This window comes from Panthera uncia, chromosome A2 (genome assembly GCF_023721935.1).
Source record: "Panthera uncia isolate 11264 chromosome A2, Puncia_PCG_1.0, whole genome shotgun sequence".
NCBI classification, from domain to species: domain Eukaryota; kingdom Metazoa; phylum Chordata; class Mammalia; order Carnivora; family Felidae; genus Panthera; species Panthera uncia.
The window spans coordinates 68,568,315-68,589,377 of NC_064816.1; the positions used below are offsets into that span (position 1 = coordinate 68,568,315).

General features: G+C 44.3%; 1 protein-coding gene across 3 annotated transcripts in view; it reads left to right on the forward strand.

Moving 5' to 3' along the window:
* Nucleotides 1–21,063, forward strand: part of GLI3 (GLI family zinc finger 3) — a 281,034-nt gene that overhangs the window by 71,290 nt on the left and 188,681 nt on the right. For all 3 annotated transcript variants that reach the window (XM_049641305.1, XM_049641306.1, XM_049641307.1), the window contains one exon: nt 16,578–16,820. In XM_049641305.1, the coding sequence (XP_049497262.1) occupies nt 16,578–16,820 (243 nt within the window). The remainder of the gene's footprint in view (nt 1–16,577; nt 16,821–21,063) is intronic.

Sequence of the window (21,063 nt, forward strand, 5' to 3'; positions counted from 1 at the left end):
TCAGTGTCATTAAGCTAATCTGTGGCTTCTCTTTTCTCATTTTTTTTCAGGGTTCATGTGGAAAAATGGGTCTGTCTTTGGGTTTTACGAATCTGTATTTCTGAGGGGGTTATTTTAAAAAGTAATTAAATAAAAATCCTCCCAGCCCCCCATGAAAACCCTGATGCTCTTGCAAATTATTTTAACTCCTAAAATTTTCAAATAGGAACACAGCAAGACAGTTCATGTTGGATAAGGAAGTAATTTACTAGAACTTTTGGTGGTTTCTGTGGTTTCTGTAGGGGGTTGCTCTAAAGCAAAAGGTATTCAACAGATTCACTATACCTGCCAGGGAGTTCAGTCTGTTGAATAGGTTTTAATTCTTCATCTTTCATTATTGCTTTCTCTTGCACTAATAAAACTCCTAGAATGTGGAGTTTAATTACTTAAAAAAAAAGAAACCTCTTTGTAGACTCTTTAAATGGATGGAAACACGGGAGCATACAACCATAGTAAAACCCCACCTTTTGGGGCCACCTGGGTGGCTCAGTTGGTTAAGCGTCTGACTTTGGCTCAGTTCATGGTCTCACAATTCATGAGTTCGAGCCCTGCGTCAGGCTCTGCACTGACGGTTTGGAGCCTGGAGCCTGCTTTGAATTCTGTGTCTCCCTCTCTCTCTCTGCCCCTCCCCTGCTCGCTCTCTGTCTCTGTCTCTCTCTCTCAAAAATAAACATTAACACTTTTCAGAACTTTGTAGTGCAGGGGTATGTACAGGATATTTTTAGCGATGATTTTTTTTATAGTTTTTTATTTATTTTGAGAGAGAGAGAGAGAGTGGGTGAGGGGCAGAGAGAGACACAGAGAGAGGGATAATGTCGAGTAGGCTCTGAACCGTCAACGCAGAGCCTAATGCAGGGCTGGAACCCACAAACCATGAGATCATGACCTGAGCCAAAATCAAGAGCCCAGTGCTTAACCAGACTGGCCACCCAGGCCAGCGATGATTTTTGTTAGACGGATTAAAATTGGGTAAATGAATTTACAGTGGCCTGGATATTCACATTTTGGAGGCATTCAAATTTAAATGATAGAGAAAGACAGGTACTTAAAAGTTACTTGAATGGAAGCATCGGTGCAGAGAGGAAGCCATTAAAACAGCCAAATGACACTTCTTGGAACACTGCAGACAACTTCAGGAGTCCAGTGCAAGCCATACAAAGTCCAGACACTGGTGGTCAGGAGATCTTAGGGTTTGTTCAGTGGTTCTGATGTGTATAGAAGAGAGATGGTGTATCAGACGGAGGCGGTGTTGGGTCCAACAGAGATTTAGCTGGAGAAAAGGCAAATCAGAGGGAGGCGACTCTAAGAAAGAGGCAGGCTGGTGGCTGGGATGAGCATCCCTGGTGTCAGCATCAGGGTATGTGGCAGTTAAAAAGTACTCTTTAACATGGCGCAAAGAAGGAATCGAATGAAAGGGAAGGCAGGTGGATAGAGGTCAGCGCCCGTCTCGGTTTTACTCCGAGTAATTTATGAGGCCTTTGGCAAGGAAGACGATTGCCTGAATACTTCAGAAAGAGGTCAGTATTGCCCAGAAACAGTGCTTGGATGGAATTCTGTAATTTGCAAAAACTGTTGCTGTTTGGCAGGAAAAGATGGGTTTGTGGTGCAGATTTGAAGACCAGGTGGAAATCAAAAAAAAAAAAAAAAAAAGCATTTCCTTCTTCCTCTGCTGGACCGCTCCTCCCCGGGAATCCAGCACCAGTAATGCATAGGAAGGAAGACAAATAAAATTGAGCTTCCTTTACTGTCGCTGCACTACTTAAGAGCCAAGGGGAGGCAACTTCTTTTGAGACTGAGCCGGGACTAAAGTTGCGGTGGTTGCTGATGTTCTGCTCAGCTAACAGAGAACGCAATGCTTTTATAGGGAGGGCTGTTACATTTGCTAGCTGGACCTTACTGGGACGTTTTTCCCCCTATAAATTATAGAATAGATGAAAGAGACCCAATAGAATTAATAGAATTGTCAGGCACAATAAAACTGCCTGGATGATATGTTTTGGTTGCTGTCTTCTCCAGCTCTTCCTGAAGACTTGAGTCGAAGTGTTCCAGGCAATGAGACGGCAATGGAAGACTTTGCATGCATGGCTTGGCAGTAAAGTTAAAGCTTTTCTGCCAAGAAGTACGAATTTCCACTTGTGTCAGCAAGATGTGAATTAAAGAAGAAAGAAAAGTGCAAAAACAAACAAACAAAACCATGCAGACGCCCTCAAGGCCAAGGTGGACTATCTTGGAGCATCAGAGCCATTGCTAATACTATGGTTGAAGGCGTCCCTGAGGGGTTAGGTGGGGTTTGGCCAGCCTTCTTGACAATCTGAATTAGAGTAGATTCACCTAAGACTTTACCAGACGTCCTCTAAGAAGGTCCCCGGGGTCTGGACACCCACCCTCACACCTGAAGAACTTTTTCCTTCCAGTAGCCATCTCTCAACGCCAAGTTGACTGTCCACCTGTCCATTGTACCAACGCCGTGGCTGTTTTCTCCGGCAATGCCATGTCTAGGAAAACCACAGTCACAGGAGCCACGAGGGCAGCAGCCTTTTGTTTATACACCTCTCGGAAGGTCAGGTTAGGTGCTGGGGCACACGGGGACCTTGACAAGGATGCGTCTGTGTGACTAGAGTGCAGAACCGCCAGCCCGAGCCCGTGTGTGTTCTTTGTGTTCTTTGACTCAGCCAGACCTAAACCCCCTGGACCCAGTTTTTCATGCAAGTTGCAGAAACACTGTCTGGGAACCCTGACAGCATTTGCTGCTGCATCTGGTCAGGAGAGCCCCAAATTTGGTGGGACTAGGAAGTCTCAAACCTTGATTCTTGCGTGAGCCTTCTCTATCCCTGCTGGCAAAAGTGCGTGCACTCTGGGTGGTCCTGTTTTTTAGAAACAGGTCATGAGGGAATATATCTGGCTCAATGGAGGGTACTTTTCCTGGTACTTTGAAAAAAAAAAAAAGGTGCATCAAATAGCTTGTTGTGTGGGAAATGAGCTCTATCCCCTTTAACTTCCAAGGAGAGTGTGTCACTTTTGACATAAATGTGTACTTGTGTGTTCTGTGATTGTTCTTGAAAAAAGCAAGCAGAGCGAAGACAACTGCAGACATACGCTAAGCTGGATAAGAAGGCCCACCCTTAATCACACGCTCCTCAGACTGTATATTTGAAATTCATTAGTTCTCTTGGCACTTAGCACATCGAGAGGGGAGACAGGAAATGTATTCTGTCTTCAGGTTTACGAGAAAAGCCTGAATCCTCCTTTCACTAACCATATACGTTGTCAGGGCTGGAATCATGGGGGACTGATTTCATCCCCAGCTTTACTGACTTGTGGTTTTGGGCGAAGGTCACGTGTCTAAACCTGATTCCTTCATCTGTAAAATGGGGGTGATCCACCTTAGAGTTCTCTTAAGGTTTGGAAGCATCAATTCAATACTAAGTTCTTTGAAAATGGCATTGCCTTATTTTGTATGTTTCCCAGGTATGCCCCATCATTTCACTGGTGGGTGTTCCTAGCATGTCCTGAGACAGACAGGTAAGTTAGAGGATAGCACATGCTTCCCATTAAGGGCCAGCTAGTACCGATTTCAGGATTTGTATAGACCATTTGGTCTCTCGTCACTACTCAAGTTCTGCTCTTGTAGTGCAAAAGCAGCCACAGATGATATGAGAATCCACAGACTTGGCTGTGCATTTGTGGATGCTGTCATTTGAAATTCACACACTTTTCATGTGTTATAAAATACTCTTCTTCTTTTGATTTTTCCAGCCATTTAAAACTATAAAATCCACTCTTAGCCCACCGGTGTACAACAGCGGGCCATGAGTGTCAGCGGCCAACCGTCACCCTCAAGGAATTTGTGTACTCTTTTTTAGTAAATATCATCCTTGGAGAAACAAAAAGTGATTTTCTTAGGAAGGTTCAAGTGTCTTGAGTCATCTTTGAAAACCAAGTAGAGAAGAGAGGAGTCTTGTCAGTGCCAGTTTCAAGTAGGCATGCTTTGTAAATGTTGATTATGAGCCTGACCCAAGGTACATCAAAGACGTAAGTGAAAGAGATGATCAGTTGTAATTACAAGTCATTAACTTGAATCTTGTTCTGAAACAGCAGAAATGCTACAGATGTGTAGCCTGGCTCTTGGTAAAGGTACGCACTGGTTTGCTCCCAGGCGGGCAGGGTGGCGGGGGGGTGGATTTTGGAGCACTTTTCTGCCTCATCTCATGCAGTAGGTTGGTGGAGCGGACTGGCGTATCATTTGATATAAGGGGAAGCCTTATATCAGCCTCCTAGCTTCTGGCCTGGGGCACTTGCAGCCCACCCCCCTGCTTTGTGCTGCTATCAAACAGATAATGAGGGGATTAGTGCTGGTGCCTGGCATTCATAAATGCCATAGTTTATATAGATCCTTTTTGATATACTCTTTAACCCTCAGAAGACCCTGGCAAGTACGAGGGGCAAGTTTTATTATTTGCCTGTTACCTAAGGCAACTGACAGTCTGATATATTTCAAGTTACCCTGGGTCACACACCGATGAAGGGCTGGAGGCAAGTGTGGGACGTTCGTTTTCTAACCCATTTTATTACACCGTGCTGCCTTATTATACGACATGGCTGTTGATGTCATTAATCCCCAAACATTAAAAAATAAATTGAAAAAGAAATAACATCTTGCCCCGGTTCCAGCCCCTGGCAGTGATTTTTAAGTGGAGAGGTTCGTGTTATGAGAATTTTTGCTTTCAAAATGCTACACGCACCTCCTGTAAAAGGTTGAATTAAATGATTTTATTTTTGGTAAGTGGCCCATGTAAGTTTATTATTTATTTATTTTGCTTCTTTTTGCTTCAGCTCCTTTGGCTAAATGAAGCACTGCTGTATTTTTATTGCATACCCTGTCATTAAAAGAAATTGAAAAGACGCTTGTTAGTTTTAATATTGCATGGATGGAAATATATCTGGCACTTTTAGGAACAGTTACAATTCCTAATAGTGCATTTTAAGAAGTAGTCTGGTTTTGTTCTTGATTAAAAAAGAGAAAACTTTCTTAAATTTGCCGTAATTCGATAATCATCTTTCGTTGGGGAGAAGGTCCCTGCTTAGTGTGTCGCTGATTTTATTGACTCATTCAGCGTTCCTCTGCAGCCTGTGGGAGGGGAGTATGCTCTGGGGGCGGCGTGAAGGGCCTTTCATTTGTTGGTAAATAATCCAAGCGAAGCTGCTTCCAAGCACCAATTTTCCCCCTTTCTCCATAAACCATATGCTTCTTTAACTATTGGACATCTGCCCCCTTCCATAAACTATGTACGGCTTTAACTGTTGGAGCTGTTGTTAATTTGAACACAAACCAAGTACTCAGACTTTTTTTTGCATCCAAGTCTGCAACACAATCCTACAGAAGACAGTATTAAGTATGCCTTGGCAGAATTGCTAACTATTCAGAACCCAGAAACACTATGGCAAGATAACGGGTCACTTGATTGCAGTCTGAAGTATCTTTTCCTGATAACTTTCACAGGGAGAGGTAGAATAGTTTTCACAATGACCGTAATCTTCCCACATACATATAGAAAAATGGGAAGCAAATCAGTGTTCTAAGGGCTTTGCAGTAGAGACTTTGCAGTAGAGATTTTGCAGGGGTTACTAGTCATTTACAATAGATGGGAGTCATGCCGATTTGGCCACTTACCTGAAGTATGACTCCAAGCGGGTTGCTTAGACTTGCTAAGCCTCAGGATGTTTACCTGAAGAACTAGGGTGATGAGACTGCATACTTGATGGGCCTGTGAACATTCAAAGGGATTAACACAGACGGAGCGCTTGCACACACCCCGGCTTTTATAAGTGCTCAGTAAGTGTGAGCACTAGCCATGGTAGTAATGATTGTTTAAAATGCAGTTTCCCCTCTATACCTTTCAGGCGTGGTCTGGTGAAAGCTGAGTTACCAAGTTTGGCAGGGAGGGAGGTTAGGGCATTTGGTGTGGTTTGGGAGGCACTTGTGTATAGATATGGACTAATTTAAATAATCATATAATTTTAGGGGCGCCTGGCTGGCTCAGTCAGTAGAGTGTGTGACTCTTGATCTTAGGGTCGTGAGTTCAAGCCCCACGTTGGGTGTAGAGATTACTTCCATCAATCAATCAATCAATCTTAAAAAAAATAATCCTATAATTGTAAATAAACAAGTTTATTGAAATCTCCGTACAGCTCAGTGTCAGTGTTAAGAGTTATTTACTAGGTGTACGAAAAGCCTGCCAGGCACTTGGATTTTAAGAGGTGGAATAAATATTTCGAAACAAGACTTCAGGAGCTAAATCTGTGGGATAATTTTTCAATCTGGGTGAACTTAATTTGGACTTCTCTAGAGGTTTATTGTAAAGGTCATACTTACGATAGAAGTAAAAGTAAACAAACCAGCTGTTTCTGCATTTCAAAATGGCGGGAAATATAGAAACATAAAGAAAAAAGTTAATCCATAGAGGTATTTTCATGTTGTTTTGGTACATTTCCTTTAAGGGTTTTTTTTTTTTTTTTCAACTTAGGAATTTTGTGTAGAAATAATTATATATTTCTTTTCCTCCTACGATTCCTTCCTCCAGAAATTTGGAAGCATGGTAGCGGGTGAGTGAATGGGCTCTAGATTCTGTTTTGGCTCTGCCATTGTCTAGCTGTGTTTTCTTGGACATATGTGCCTTAGCTTTTGTACATACACAAATCGCAATCACGCTTACCTCTTAGGACTGGCATAGAGGGCCTCGGAGCAGTTCTTGCCAATCAGTACAGTTCTATTCTGTGTTCGTTAAAATCCTTGCATGCACTGTAGTCAATGACCATACGCCATCAAATAAGATAATGGGCATTTGGTTAATGAGTTTTCCTTATAAATAACACTATGATGAACAGCTTTGAATATAAATCATTGTCTTCTTTGCTAATTTTTTCCTTCAATATATCCTGGAAGTGGAATCACCTGGCCAATTGTGGAAATATTTTAATAGTGTGAGAAAATGAATATTTCTCAGTATTTCTCCTCATACTCAATAATATTGCTCTTACAGTTTTACTGGAATGTTCCCAGTTGTTTTCTGGATGTAAGTTTTGTGTCGAAAGGACGAATGTTCCTTTAGGGTAGTACTTTGCCTCCATTGTGGTCAAATCCAGTATGCTACCTATTTTTATACAGACCATGGGCTGAGAATGGTTTGTTACATTTTAAATGGGACATGTGAAAATGATATGAAATTCACATTTCATGATCCATGAATAAAGTTTTATCGGAACACAGCCATGCTCATGGGTTTAGGTCTTATCTATGGCAGCTTTCATCCTGTAGCAGCAGAGTTGGGTAGTTATGAAGTTTGTAGGTCTATACAAACTTGAATTTTGGACCAAAAGTCAAATTTATTTTTTATTTATCACTGAGTAGGGAGGTCCAGTAGCCAAATATTTAAGTGTGGGCTTTAGTGTTCTCACTCCGTGGGCTTTAGGTTCTGCCTGAGGAGCAGTTGTGTGATCTGGGTAAGTAACCAAGCTTCCCTGTGTCACAGTTTTCTCATCTGGCAAATAACGGTGCCTTTCTAATCAAGTTACAGTGATGACAAAGCGACACAGGCAAGCATCGTCCTTCCAACCTCATAGTAAGAAAATGTTAGCTGTTATTAATTGGTCAGTGGTTAGTAGATTTAAGTTGGCAGGCTTTTGAGAAAAGAGACTGGTAGGAAGAATGAGCGAAAACAAAATTACTTGTATTTTAGAAAGGTAGATGAATTTGGTCTTCAGTTTCCTTAATTGTTCTTACTGGGACTTCTTTAAAAAAATGCATTCCCTTAGTGTTGGGACGTTAGGTTCTCCTGAATGTGCCTAGAAATCTGAAACAGAGGCAAAAGAAAGGTCTGACTTGTGTCCTGGTTCTCAGTCTCACGGGATAGTTGGTGTCCACCGTGCCCAGTTGACCAGGGGAGCGGGTACCAAAGCATCCTGTGTTGGCTATGACCAAGAACATGTGCTCTGGAGAGATTAGGTTTTGTGGCCCTTCCTGCTTCACTCCTAAGATGGTATCTGAGCCATTACTTGAAAATGTTATACAAACTTGCCGACTTTTATGGCTGAGTGAAGCAGGCCGGATAGGCAGTCTCCTGCCTTACCTATGGTAAAATTGTAAAGAATCCAAATGCATTTAATTTGCGTTTCTCAAACACACATTTCATAGCTGAGGTCAAAGTGGGTGGTTGCTAGAGGGAGCTTCTGTTGTAGAAACCTGACCCAGCACCACCTGGCCTTGCCCAGAGGCTAAGTCAGCAAAAGTGAGCCTTGCTCCCCTCCCCTAATCTTGTCATAGGGATGGAGCCTCTGGTTCATTTCGGTACAGTAATGATATTCTCTTGATATTTAAATGTGCTCTCCAGGAGGGTCTGATTTCTGCAATGGAGTAAGCATGGTCTTTAAAATTTTATTAAAAATATAATACCGCCATATGCTCAGGCTTTCTCATTATGCAGTCTTCTGAAAACAAAAACCATGCATCATAAACACAGCAGATGAAGCCAGTTAAATTTGTGTTCATTCTTGCAATTTAAAAAATGGTACAAAGTTTAGGGAATGGGACTTTGATCTTGAGGTGGAGGAGGGGTGCAAACCTGGAAGCCACCATTCCAAAGTGCTGCCAGAATATTCTTGCGTGCCTTTAAAGGAAGAGAAGGCTCTTTTGAGTCCTCCCGCTGAATGGGCTGGGGTGGATCTCCAGAGTGATAGGACCTGTCCCATCAGAGGACACGGCGGGCAGCAGTGACCTGCACGCTCCGGCTTTGGGAACAGGCATTTCGTTGTTTCTGGTAAACTGTTGGTTGTGAGTCTTCTGGAATCCGCACCGTTCACGTCTGTTTGTGCAAAGTGAGAAGGAGAGGCTCTTCATGCTTCTAAAAGATGAAAACCAAGTTATGAAACACATCTCTAATGCCTAAATGTTCGTGAGACTGTTACTCACAGATAGGCATAAATGCGCTATTAAACGGAAAGAAAAAAAAATTTTTGGCCCTCCTGAGAATTTATTGTGCTGCCTTTGATGTCACTAATTAACTCACTCTGTGTAAGCAGCGCCCAGCAACTAATAGCAGGCTAATAGAAGAAGCTTCATGACATTTTAGAATCCTTCATTCGAAGAAGGGTCTTCGCAAGCTCATGGAAAATAAGGAAGATCTCCTCCTCCCTTTTACAGGAATGCCTGCAGGGGCCCTCAGGGTTCTGTTTCATCTGTTTTATTTTCTCTTCCCTGGCGTAGGCGGGACTTGGCTTGTGGCTTCTGTCTGGAACTTTCAAAGTTGGTTAGTACTGTTGGGTTTGGGTTTGGATTTAAACGCCCCACCAGGTTGGGTAGCGTTCCCCAGGTCACAGGAACACCTTGCTGTCCTGGTCTCCAATGCCCAGGAGCAAGGATGAGCAGGGTTATAGACCTCGGATTTGTCGGGGGTCAGAGGCACGGAGGAGAGTGAACGGAAGCCCTGTGGGCCACCGGGCATGCCTGGTGAGGCCTCAGACAAGCTGATAGCGTTATCAGCTCGTGATTTTCCAGATGGGCAAGGAGCCCTCATTGTATCGTCTCTGGAGAAGGCAGGAAGCTGCTCGCTGGGCGTGCGGAACTCTGGGCTTGGAGCGGTACTAACAGCCATTGCAGGTTTGGTGTTTTAGGTGATCTGAATTCCCATTTTGCCTTCCTTGCCTGCTTTCTTCTGTCCCCGGCTCCCCTTCTAAAGTCGCATGGAACTCTGAGCGGAGTAGTGGGGAGGGAGGTGAGAAATCAGCCTTGGGTTGAGCACTGACTTGCTTTTTTGGAGGAGATAGTCCCTGGTGACGGGCTGGTGGGAAGTTGGTTGATCTAGACTAAGTTCTGTTCTTCGGCAGAAGAACTCTAGAAATATTCACACATTAAGATGCCCGTCCTCTGAGGACAGCATTTTCTGCTTTCTCTCCTTTCACCTGGGACATCCTGCTTGATGAAAGCGGGAAGAGAGAGCTATGCCATAATCTTAGGGGGAGGGTTGCCACTGGAATTTCTCCAGAGCTCCAAATCCTGCTGCTGGCCTCGTCTTGCAGGCCCTGCAGTTGGTTTAAAGGGTGCAGACAAAGCGGAGTGCTCTCTCCTGATCCATCTGGGCCACTCCCTCTGTCATCAGTCATTGTCAATGGGAGATGTATGTGTAGCCGCTCAAGGGCCATGTCTGACCCCAAGGGCATTGGAAATGTTCTTAGAGAAGGCATTGTTCGCTCGCTGCCTTTGGAAGCCAAGCTCCAGACATTCTAGGGAGCAGCCCCTGGCTGAGACCTAGCTGCAGTCTAGAAGGAAAGAGGCAAGACTGTGCTTCTAAAACCTACGGGAACTTTATTCCTCCTTCGCAGTCCAATTCTGCGATGCTTCTGAATCTCCTCAGCCTCTTCCCTTTTTCGTTTCTGATCTCTCTTTGGTCAAAGTCTTGGAGGAGAATTCCGAAACAGGGAGGCGAGGACTTGGGTCCCTCGGGTCTTTATTCAGAGAACGTCGAAATGTAAATCACCAAAGAAGTAAAGCTGACAAGACGCAACAGACGCATCATAGGAAAACATGAAATAATGCTCTTTCCAAACACAGCGAGGCGATTTCCTGGGAGGAAAGCAGAAACCTGGGCTCTGCTTCTTGCTCAGAAGGGGAGGGTGGGGCCCCAGGCTGGTGGAAACACTTCACAGGCGGCTGTAGTGCACAAAAGCCATTGGCTGAGCCTCAGTGGGGTGTGAGGGCCGGGCAGAGGGCATGTGTGCGTCTCACGCCTGTGCTGCTGGGATGCCTCATGGTACCCAGGCCCCGAGGTCAGATGACTCACCATTGATTTGTCATTCGGGCCCCCTGGGTGCTTCCCAAGGGTGTGTTACATTCACAAAAACTTACTGGGGGAGTAGCGGAGTTTTGAAAATGTCTATGCACAAAACTGGAATTACTTTCTGTCTTCTTTTGGCGACGGCTGTGGTGGCCGAGGCTGGGAGTGCCTAAAGACTCCAGGTGTCACTCCCCAAACCTGTTCACAAATAGACCCCCTGTCCCATTAACAGGGCTGAGTGGCTTCGTTCAGCAGGGCATGGTTGGGACTCTTCTTGTGTCCCTTGCTTGCCGGTTTCTGATCTGGACAGTGGACCCAGCCCCTCGTCCTGCTGCAGTAGGACTGTTCTGGGGACCCCATGAGATGGCAGAGATTATAGCACTGTGTGGGGGTAAAGGATTATTTCTTGGCTTAAGGAAGGGGGCGATGTTTGCTTGTGAGGGGTCCGACATCGACATCGTCATTTGCATCCTGACCTGGCCTCAGACCTCTGTTTTAATCCATTTGAAGATGACTTTATTATTAATCATTCAGTATGGAAATGGTGAGGTTTCACACACTCAGACCTTCTGAAACATGGAAATACTATTCTCCTGTTAGAAGCCTATTCAGCTAGAAATCTGAGCATCCAGTCTTTTTTTTTTTTTTTTTTTCTCCCCTTAACATTTTGTTGCCTCCTCCCCTCACCCCTTCCCCCCACCCCCCTGCCCCCATCCGCCTTTCCTTTTGGCTCACCGAAACCTGAGTGCCACTTTTCTGGGAAAGCCTGATATTCTGACTTCAGTTTTGTAATTTAATGATGGAGAGTTTCCTTAGTAAACCAAATTTAGAGTCCTAGAATGCTTATCTTATATCCAGACCTTGAACATAAAAGGCATTTTATACCCGCAATTGTTCATTTAATGAGCAATTGCAGAGTGCAGGCCGGTTAAGGGATTGAGCTATATGCACTATTATTGCAAGAAGTATTCCGAAATACCAGAAATAGGACGTAAGCTCTGATCAGGGAGACTGTGAGCACAATTACCTTCTTTTCAAATCCTTCTGTGACACTGCGGGAGGAAAAAGGACTTTGAAACTTGAAAGGAAAGAGCTTGCTTTCAACCTCAAAAGCTAGGAGGAAAGGGCTCTGAAATTTGCTCAGAATTCCCAATTCACCATTAGCCTGTTTCTTCCTTTAGCCTCAAGGCATTCTCCGCTTTTTGAAAAGATGTTAAGAAATTCAGTCACAATAGAGAGCCTAGTTTTGAACATGTTTCACTCGGTCCATTGAGGTCTGGGCTCCAGCCTTTGTGTGGGGTGAATTGAGCTGAGCAGCTAGCTGGTTGGAGACAGGTGAATGAGGAGTCGCTGTGCTGTGCAGTCGCAAATTCTGGCAAAGAAAGAAGCTCCTTTATTTTACAATATGCATTCCGGTACAACCCCGCCAGTGGCAATATGTGGAGTTGAGCCTGTTCTTAAGTCAATACAGAGTACTTGGTTTATAGCAACTCTTGTTAAGTTTGTCTTGTAATTGAAGCTGCTGTTGACCTTGCTTGGGGACCATTTGTAAAACCGTTTATTTAGCATAAACTGAAATAATAAACCCTCCTTCTCTCGGGCTGATTGTGATAGGGTGACATTAGTTTGATTTAATGATTAGCCGCCTGACCCTTCTGCTGGAGAGAGCGGCTTGAATAGAGAGAGTTCACTCGGAAGCACTCAGAAAGAATACTAATGAGCTTGTTAAATTTAGCATGGCTCCAACCACTTTTAATTCCTCTAATGGGAGCGGCACTGCCTGGGAGAGGGCGAGGGAGGCAGGGAGACACCGAGAATGTTCCTAGAGGGTCTGCACACTAGAGAAAGCCCACCAAGAGAAGTTTGCAGAAAGTAGCTAGCCAGAGCCTGGGGTCCGAGTTGTAAGTATTGCCCGTTGTCTTATACTCTGTGTCTTCTCTGTCTTGGGGGAAGAGAGGAGTAATGGTGTTAAAACGGGATTTAAGGGAACAGTTTAAAAATCGATGTTAATTTGAAAAAAAAAAAAGGCAACCACGTGCACCGTGAGCTCTCTTCATCAGCTAATTTTGCCAGGGTTGCAGGAGATGTTTCTGGTTGGTGATGCAGCGCAGGGTTTTATTTTTATACCGGAAGAATCGTCTGAAACTTTTATCCAAGGTCCAGGCCAAAAAGCCGTTGCTTCCTGGGTTGCGAGGAGAAATCGTGCAGGTGTTTGCGAGTAAGTGCACAGGAGCGTGTGTTCGAGTCCAGCTTCTCACCACACGGTTTCGTTAAGGCTTCATTGTCAGTGATCTGAGCGGTGTTTGCAAGGAGGCAACTTTTGAGTTTCCAGCGATCATGGCACTAAGACTCGATGATGTCGGTTGCCTTTGGGTGAGTTTGGAAAAATCTGGGACAGTTTGTAAAATGCGATGCTTGGGCAGCTCTCCATCGGGGGGCAGGAGTTTGTTAACTTGCACTCGAGCGTGGATGTACAGAAGGAAGGAGGTCCAAAGAGGGATTCTGATGACAGTATTTAAAATAGTTTTTTTCTGACACTTTTTAGTGAATTGCATGTTTCCGTGTGACCCCCGAGTTAGCAGCTGTTTGACATAGAGAAGCAGGAACAGCCCCCTGCCTGTGTTTGGCCGTTAAAGTCCATTGGCAGATGCTCCTGGAGCAGTGGGCTGTTGGCTTACATTTTTGCAGCCGACTTCTGCTTGTTGCCATGGTGAACAGTATGTTTCTGTCAATAATTTGGCCTGGCGTAGCCTGTCTGCACTGACTCTCAAACTTTATTGAACAACTCGGCACAACTGAACAAGATTAGACAGTTTCTTCTTTTGGCTTACTGAAGTGGTTGCTAAATTTATAAGAGCAGGCAGGAATATGGCTTGGAAAGTTTCCTTTTCACTGCAGAGAGCGTGCTCTCTAGCCTCAGAGCTGTTTGTATTCTGGAGCGTGTGTACTGTCAGGGTTTGATCTGAGTGCACGTTAGAAGCGAGAAGCAGCTTAGTACACGAGGTAAACTTCAGGAAATAGTTGCCTACTGGAATTTCTTGGCGAGGAGAGAGGGGGTGGGTAAACAGTGTGTTGGCATCGCCTGTCGTAAAAGTGAGTGTGATGAAAGTTTGCACACTCAGAACATTCTTGCCTGCAGTTTACTAAAGCAATGAGTTAAGGTTTCCTGTATAACTATTTGAACTTTGTTTATTCCTTGTTATAACTTGCGTAGTCACACGTTAGTATCACTCTCATTAAGAAAATAATAAAAGTTTAGTACTTGTGAAAAAAATCACTTAGCTGAAAAGACACCCCATTTCCACTCCTCCCCGCCCCCCAATTGCTTCCTTCTCCCAGGAGACTGGGGGTGGGGCATGGGAGGGCTCTGCTCAGACCAGGCCCAATTATTCAACTGTGAAGTTGGAATTCAGTGGCTCATCATGAAGGCATGGCTTCTAAGAAACTCACTCTATTACGGGGATGCCGTTCCAAGAGAAGAGAAGAGAAGTTAATTTCTTCTAGGAAGATTAAGTCAAGGGAATCCTGTTTTCAACCTGGAACAGATTAGCAGAGGAGCTTGGTTGTTCATTAACCAGAGAATGCTAATTATGTGTCAAGACGGCTCTTGGGGGAGGGCTTTCGGGTTTTCCAAATGAAGGTCCATCCTACAGAACTTGCACCTCAGTGCCACGAGTTCACTTCAGGTTGAAATTTGAAATAAAGATTTAATACAGGCGCAAATTAGTGGAAAATATGACGTTGACCATTTGCAGGTTATAGGAATTTTTATAAAACTGACTAAGAGGTTTAATGTTTTTGACACCCTCTTGCAAACCCTGATTCTATAGCCTGCGACTTCACTGCTAATGAAGTATGAGGTTGGAGTGGCACCTACAAGGATTAGTCAGAAGGGAAAATAAAAATGGAGGGTTTTGTGAGTTGGTTTTTTGTTTTTTTTTGGTAGTTTGTTTTTAAATGAACAAAAGCATGGGCTTTGAATTGCTTTTGTAAAGATCGATGTGGGAAAGTGTGGGATTACACTGATTTTTTCCTTCTGTTTAGTAGTTACTTGATAGATTAAACTCATAATCTATTCCATAATTACAAGATTTGGGGGAGAAGATCTGCACAAAACAATGCTAAAGTAATGTTTCACAGTTTCCCTGCAGCAGTCAGCAAATTCACTGTAAAGACCAAAGCATACCTCATTGTCTGTTCTGTTCTGCAAGTCATTTGCTAGGCTGAAACAACAATTGCTTATTTCTTCAAATCCCAGACAGAGGCAGAAGGATTCAAGTTGCTTTGGGTAGTTCAAGCCATTAGTCAGCACAGAACAGTAGTCGTGACTATAGTCTATATATTCATGTTTGCCCGTGTTTATAGCTGTTGCTTCTGAATTTGTACAAACAGCCATGAATCTACTAAAGCATACTTTTTCTGTTGTTTAGGGGCTCTCGGCCAGATAGAACTGCTTTATGCAATACTTTGAAGAGAAGTTTATATGTTGGGATAAACCGTGTTCAAAATCTGTCCATCTGAAATGCACAACAGCATTATCGCTCACATACATATATGTGTATTTAAGATCAAGAATGGAAACTCGTTTTCAAATTAGGTGTGTAAGCCGTGCGCAAATGGCTTTGCTTCTGTCAGCACGGACCTTCCAGAACACAGTCTGCTGATGAACTGCAGAACTTGTTTGGGAGCTTGTAGTTTAGAATGTGTGTATGATTCTAACAGATGAATTGGCCCATTTGTTGTGGGTTCAGATCACTCATTTGGTTTAGTTTCAGGCGTGGGTTCTTTGATCTGCTCTTATAGAAAAGGTCCTCTAGTCCCATTCCCAGAGAGCCATGATGGGGTCGATGGGAAGGTCCTATGGATCAAAGGGAATGGAAATACTGGAGGCGGGAATATTGAATGTGTGTGGAATTTCAGAAAGCTGTTTCTTAATGTCTGAAGCGGCGTCCGGACCCCTGCAAAACATGTGCCCGTATCCGCACAACTGACGCCTGCCTCACCCACAGAGCCGTCTTGCCCTGGGAATTACAGTCTTGCTCCATTTTCTTCTTGGTTCTCAGCAATGTTCTGTGGGTTGCAGCGAAGTAACTTGCAAAGGGCACTGTAGGTTTCCACGGTTGGCACCTTTATCCCTTTGTAACTAGTGGGTCTTTTGTCCCATTTCAAGCTCCAGTAAACCAGTGGGTTACAGACCTAAAAAGACAAAAACGGGAAAACTTCTGGATCACTGTGGGCCCTTTGATCCCTAGATCACCCAGAGCCTCAGCGGGTGTCTGAGCAGCCCCGATACCTGAGCGGCCCAGCTTCCTCAGACAGTCAGGGGGAAGTTGGACATCACAGCCTCAGGCTGGCAGAGCTTCCAGCTCCACTTGGGACCTGCAGGGATATTGGCAAGTCCCTGATGAAAAGCCTCCCTGGCAGATTTCGGTTGTAAGCTGGCGATGATAATTTGCTGACCCCCTACATCTCAACTTAATAGGCTCATTTCCTGCCCCCCCCCCCCCATCCTTGGATTTGTATTTTGGACCTTCATTCATAAGCAGTTTTGCCTGGAGACTATCCCATCATGGTGTAGCTTTCAAAGTTGCCAAGAATGAGAAATAGGCTTCTTTTGGGGAGGAGGGAGAGAGAGGGAGACCTAATTGATTACTGTTTTTGAATCACTCCTTCCAGTGGCTCACGGAGCTTTCGTTTTCCTCCTTTCCTTAGAAGATGAAAGTCCTGGGCAGACCTATCACAGAGAGAGAAGAAACGCAGTCACCATGCAGCCACAGAGTGTCCAGGGGCTCGGCAAGATCAGCGAGGAGCCTTCAACATCTAGTGACGAGAGGGCCTCACTGATCAAGAAGGAGATCCATGGGTCCCTGCCGCACCTGGCTGAGCCCTCTGTGCCGTACCGCGGGACTGTGTTTGCCATGGACCCCAGGAATGGTTACATGGAGCCCCACTACCGTAAGTGGTTCCTGTCCCGCAGCCCCCATTCCGGGAGCTGCGGAAGGCCAGGCATGTGCGCGTGCACGCGTGCTTCATGAATTATCGTGCTGGTATTAATTGATATAAATGTTTAATTGACTTTGTTTCCCCCACTTTTCTCCCCCTCTCCTACATCCTGTCCATTCCTCCTTTTAGAGAGAGCCATTTTCTTACATCTCTAAGCAACATCAAGCCTTCAGGAAGGTGTCCATCTGTGGCTAATCCACATGGACCTTTGCTGGGAACGAGAACCAGATTTCTTCCACCCAAGTAGACACTGCAGGAGGAAAATTGGTTGATGGGGGTAGTTATTAAAGTGCGCTGCATTGTCAGGAGTCTTTAACAACAGCTATTCCCATTTTTAATGATTTTTTGCGTAATTGTTGAGGATGAACAGACCTCTTTTAACAGATCGTTGCTAAATTCCTTAATGCGGAAGATTTTTTGCTACCTGTTTTGCTTTCCTCTCCAGCCAGCATACCAGAAATGTGCGAAGCTCCTTTTCCAGCACTAATAAAGTTTAAGTAAATCACTAGCACTCAGAACACAAGTGTATGATGGTTTTCTCCAAAGAATGATGTATAAGGGGCGACTTTATTTGTGGCCTGTTTCTAGTTAAAAACAATATAATTTGGTTGTGGAGTAATGAAGTTCACATTGAGGTGCCAAAGCTTACAGCTCTTGATTACAGATTTATCACCTTGCCAGGATACAGACTTGCCATTTAACCTTCCCAGCTCCAATTCCAGATGATCCATTGAGCTCCAGTGAGGGGCACTGGTTTGTGTTTCCCTTTTTCCACATCATTCAGAAATTTTAGTGTTTTAAGGCAAAAGGTCATTAGCCAGATGACTGATTAGTGAGGACAGCTGATTAGTGCTTTTTTTTTTTTTTTTTCCCTTTTTGCTCAAGAAAGTGCCCAGGATAAAAGCTAATTTCATCCCTTCGTTAGCTGGCTTGCAGCAGAGGGGAATGTTCCCTCATCAGGGTGCAGATCAAAGAGCCCGGAGCAACCTTACGTCTCAGCAACTGCCCCCCCCCCTTTCCCTACCGACCAGATTACATTGTTAGTAAAGACGGAAGGTACGTTATTTTTGTAAGTGCAGAGCGAATTATTTTTTAAGTGGTCAGAAGCATAGAGGAAAGGGTCTTATGGATTCTTGTAAGCTTTTGGACAAGGCTACGACTTCTCCGATCAAAAAGTGCTTATTGGTCAAAAATAACAACTTCTCTGATCAAAAAGTGCTCATTGCTGCAGTTGTTTTTACCAGTCTCGAAGTGAGGAGGAGTGGGGCGTGCCTCTTTTTCTTCCTTCATTAAAGTTTATTTCATTGTCTTTCTACTTTCTTTTAGGAGAGTTTGAAACAGTGTTGGCAGGATTTTTCTCTGGGCACAGTCTTGTTTTCTACATTGTATTTTAACGGGTCTCTGTTGGATCTCTGTTCGTGCAGAAAATGGGAGGGAATCCGTATCCTAAATTTTTACTCCCTGAGTGTATTTACTTTTTAGAAAGACTCCAGCCTAGCTTATTAGCCACAAGTTCCCTGCATTGTTTTCATTCTTATGTGTGAACACAAACTTTTCCCGTCTCTTATTTATGTTTTGTTTTCTATTCCAGATGCCCACTAATTAGTGAGGTATTTAATTGGGCAGGACAGCTGACGAATACTTCTCTTCCGGTTGATGGAAGTAGGCAGATGACCGTTAACTTTCTCTCCGTGCCATTTAACTTGCAGCTTGTTCTTGGTTCGTTGGTTCTAACGGTTTGCCCATTGGATCCTCTCCCTCCATTGAGGGATAGGCTCTCTGCACACCTGGGATCTGTGGCACCGTGTTTGTGACCCGCCTCTTGGGCCACCAGTGGGATATTAACTAGCACAGGGCACTGGAGAGCTCTTAGCGGGGCTTGGGACTATTCTGTTTAGAGGACATAGACCAACAGCTTGATGTCTTCAGCTTTCCCCACTGTTTTGTTCAAGTCACTGTTAAAATTGCATGGTGGCTGACAAACTATGTACGTTGCCTCTAACCAACTGGCAAATGCCATTTTGACCCACCATCCCAATGTACTCTCTAAACTGGCCCTAAATAAATGATATCATGACATATATAACATGGTTGGGGAATCCCGGGGATTACCCAGATCAGATTACCATTTAGGGGATTTCAGCTCAAGGTCCAGCTTTGCCATTTTGTGGCTGTGTAACTTGGCCAAGCGTGTTGACCCCTCAAAATCATTTGCTAACTATTTACTTGGCGTTATAATGTGACTGCTGCTCCATGGCGTTTTCCTGACAATTAAGGGACACCATGCAAATATAGTATTTGATAAAATCTCTGGCTCATGATGAGTGCTTCACATGATTATGGCACTACCCCCCCGGGCGTCCACTTCATTAAAGTTTATGTCATTTTCTTGTTCCACTTCCCCCTGTTCCTTTCCATCATCATCATCATCACTGCCACCATCACCGCCACCAACAGCACCTGTATGTGATTAGTTCAACTCTCCAAACCAAGGTGTTTTTGTTAGTGCTGCAGTCGCGTGTGTTTCTCTGCCTCCCTGAGATCCACAGATCTTCCACAGATCAGAGATCAAGTGGGCCATAAACCTTGGGAAAAAGGTTGGTGTCGGCACTGTGCACGGTGGCCTTCTGAACATAACCTCTCTCCCTGAACCTTAGTGAATTCTCTCTAATCTTTTGCTCTTTTGTAAGTGAAGGAAGTACGGAAACATTTAGATGATTTTGGGAAGTTTTCACCTGTTAAATTCTTGGCAGAAAGTGTTTTATGTAGCAAATACAGACTTATCTGGAAAACATGACAGGTGCAGAATTATTCAAATGAAGTCTTCTATTTTTATTTATTTAAACCAAATTTTTTTAACGTTTTATTTATTTTTGAGATGGGGAGAGACAGAGCATGAACAGGGGAGGGTCAGAGAGAGGGAGACACAGAATCTGAAACAGGCTCCAGGCTCTGAGCTGTCAGCACAGAGCCCTATGCGGGGCTCGAACTCACGGACTGTGAGATCATGACCTGAGCCGAAGTCGGCCGCTTAACCGACTGAGCCACCCAGTCGCCCCAAACGAAGTCTTTTAAAGATGTCCTCAACTAGGCCTCAAGGAGTTAGATAGGATGTAACTGTAGTTTGTCTCGAACCCTGTTGGGTCATTTAATCTTCTCGCAGTATAATGAGTATTTTTTTAGTACTTTATAATAAAATCCATCCCCCTGATCTGGATTTAATTATCCAGGTAAAGCTAATGAATGACCAATGTGATGCTGAAGTCACATCTTCAAGACTTTTTAGGGTGTGAGCAAAGCACCTTCTTTTTAAAATGAGACCTGGAAATTCAGTCCCATTTCTTTACCTGTCCGTACTGCAGCCCTGCAGTGGCTCAAGGTTCAGAAACCTCTTTTTAAAGGCCGTTCATTCCCTTTTCTTTTGAGTCATGTGCTGGCTTCACCAGGTTGTTGGGGAGAAAAGAATCCTCAATTCCGTGTCGCTGTGCATGGGAACACTCACAGGAATTCCTTCGTTTCTCTGTGGTTGGAAAATGTGGACTTTCCAAGATGGCTAATTTGTGCTTCTATATATACTAACTTTGTATTTCTAACGTGTGGGCAGGCTTCCCGTAAGACCGGAAAAGGGAAAATCGTTTCTTTACCCTCAGAAGGACATCTGTAAAATCTTTATTGCACAAGACTTTATTATCCTTGGGCATGGAATGTTGCATCTTCGCAAACTGCAGTTTGGCTGGATTCAGAGTATTTTAGGTTTTGTGGGTTTGACTTAAAAAAAAAAAAAAAAAAAAAAGGAATACCAGAGAGAGCGGGCACTTCAAACGTTCGCAACATATGTTTGGAATAAAATCCTCACAGGGGGCCCCGGAGGGTATTCTCCCCTGAAGGGTAGTGGCAGAGGGCTTGTATATCAAGGCGAGAAAGTAGACGTTCAAGCTCAGGCGTGGGGTGACGCTGCCAGGCGGGTTGCTGCGCGATCACTAGCGCTTTTTCGTCCCAGAGAGCGTGGGAGGGGCCGGGCTTCAGAGCCCTGACCTGCTTGTACCGGAGTCAGGATTAGGACCCCTGTCCCCTTCCTACACTTTGATTTTGCCCCTGCTCCATCCGTAGCCAGGTTATTTCAAACTACCATCACCCAGGCTTACACTTAACCACCACGCACTTCATTCTCTTAGGAACTTGTGAAGGCAGGTGA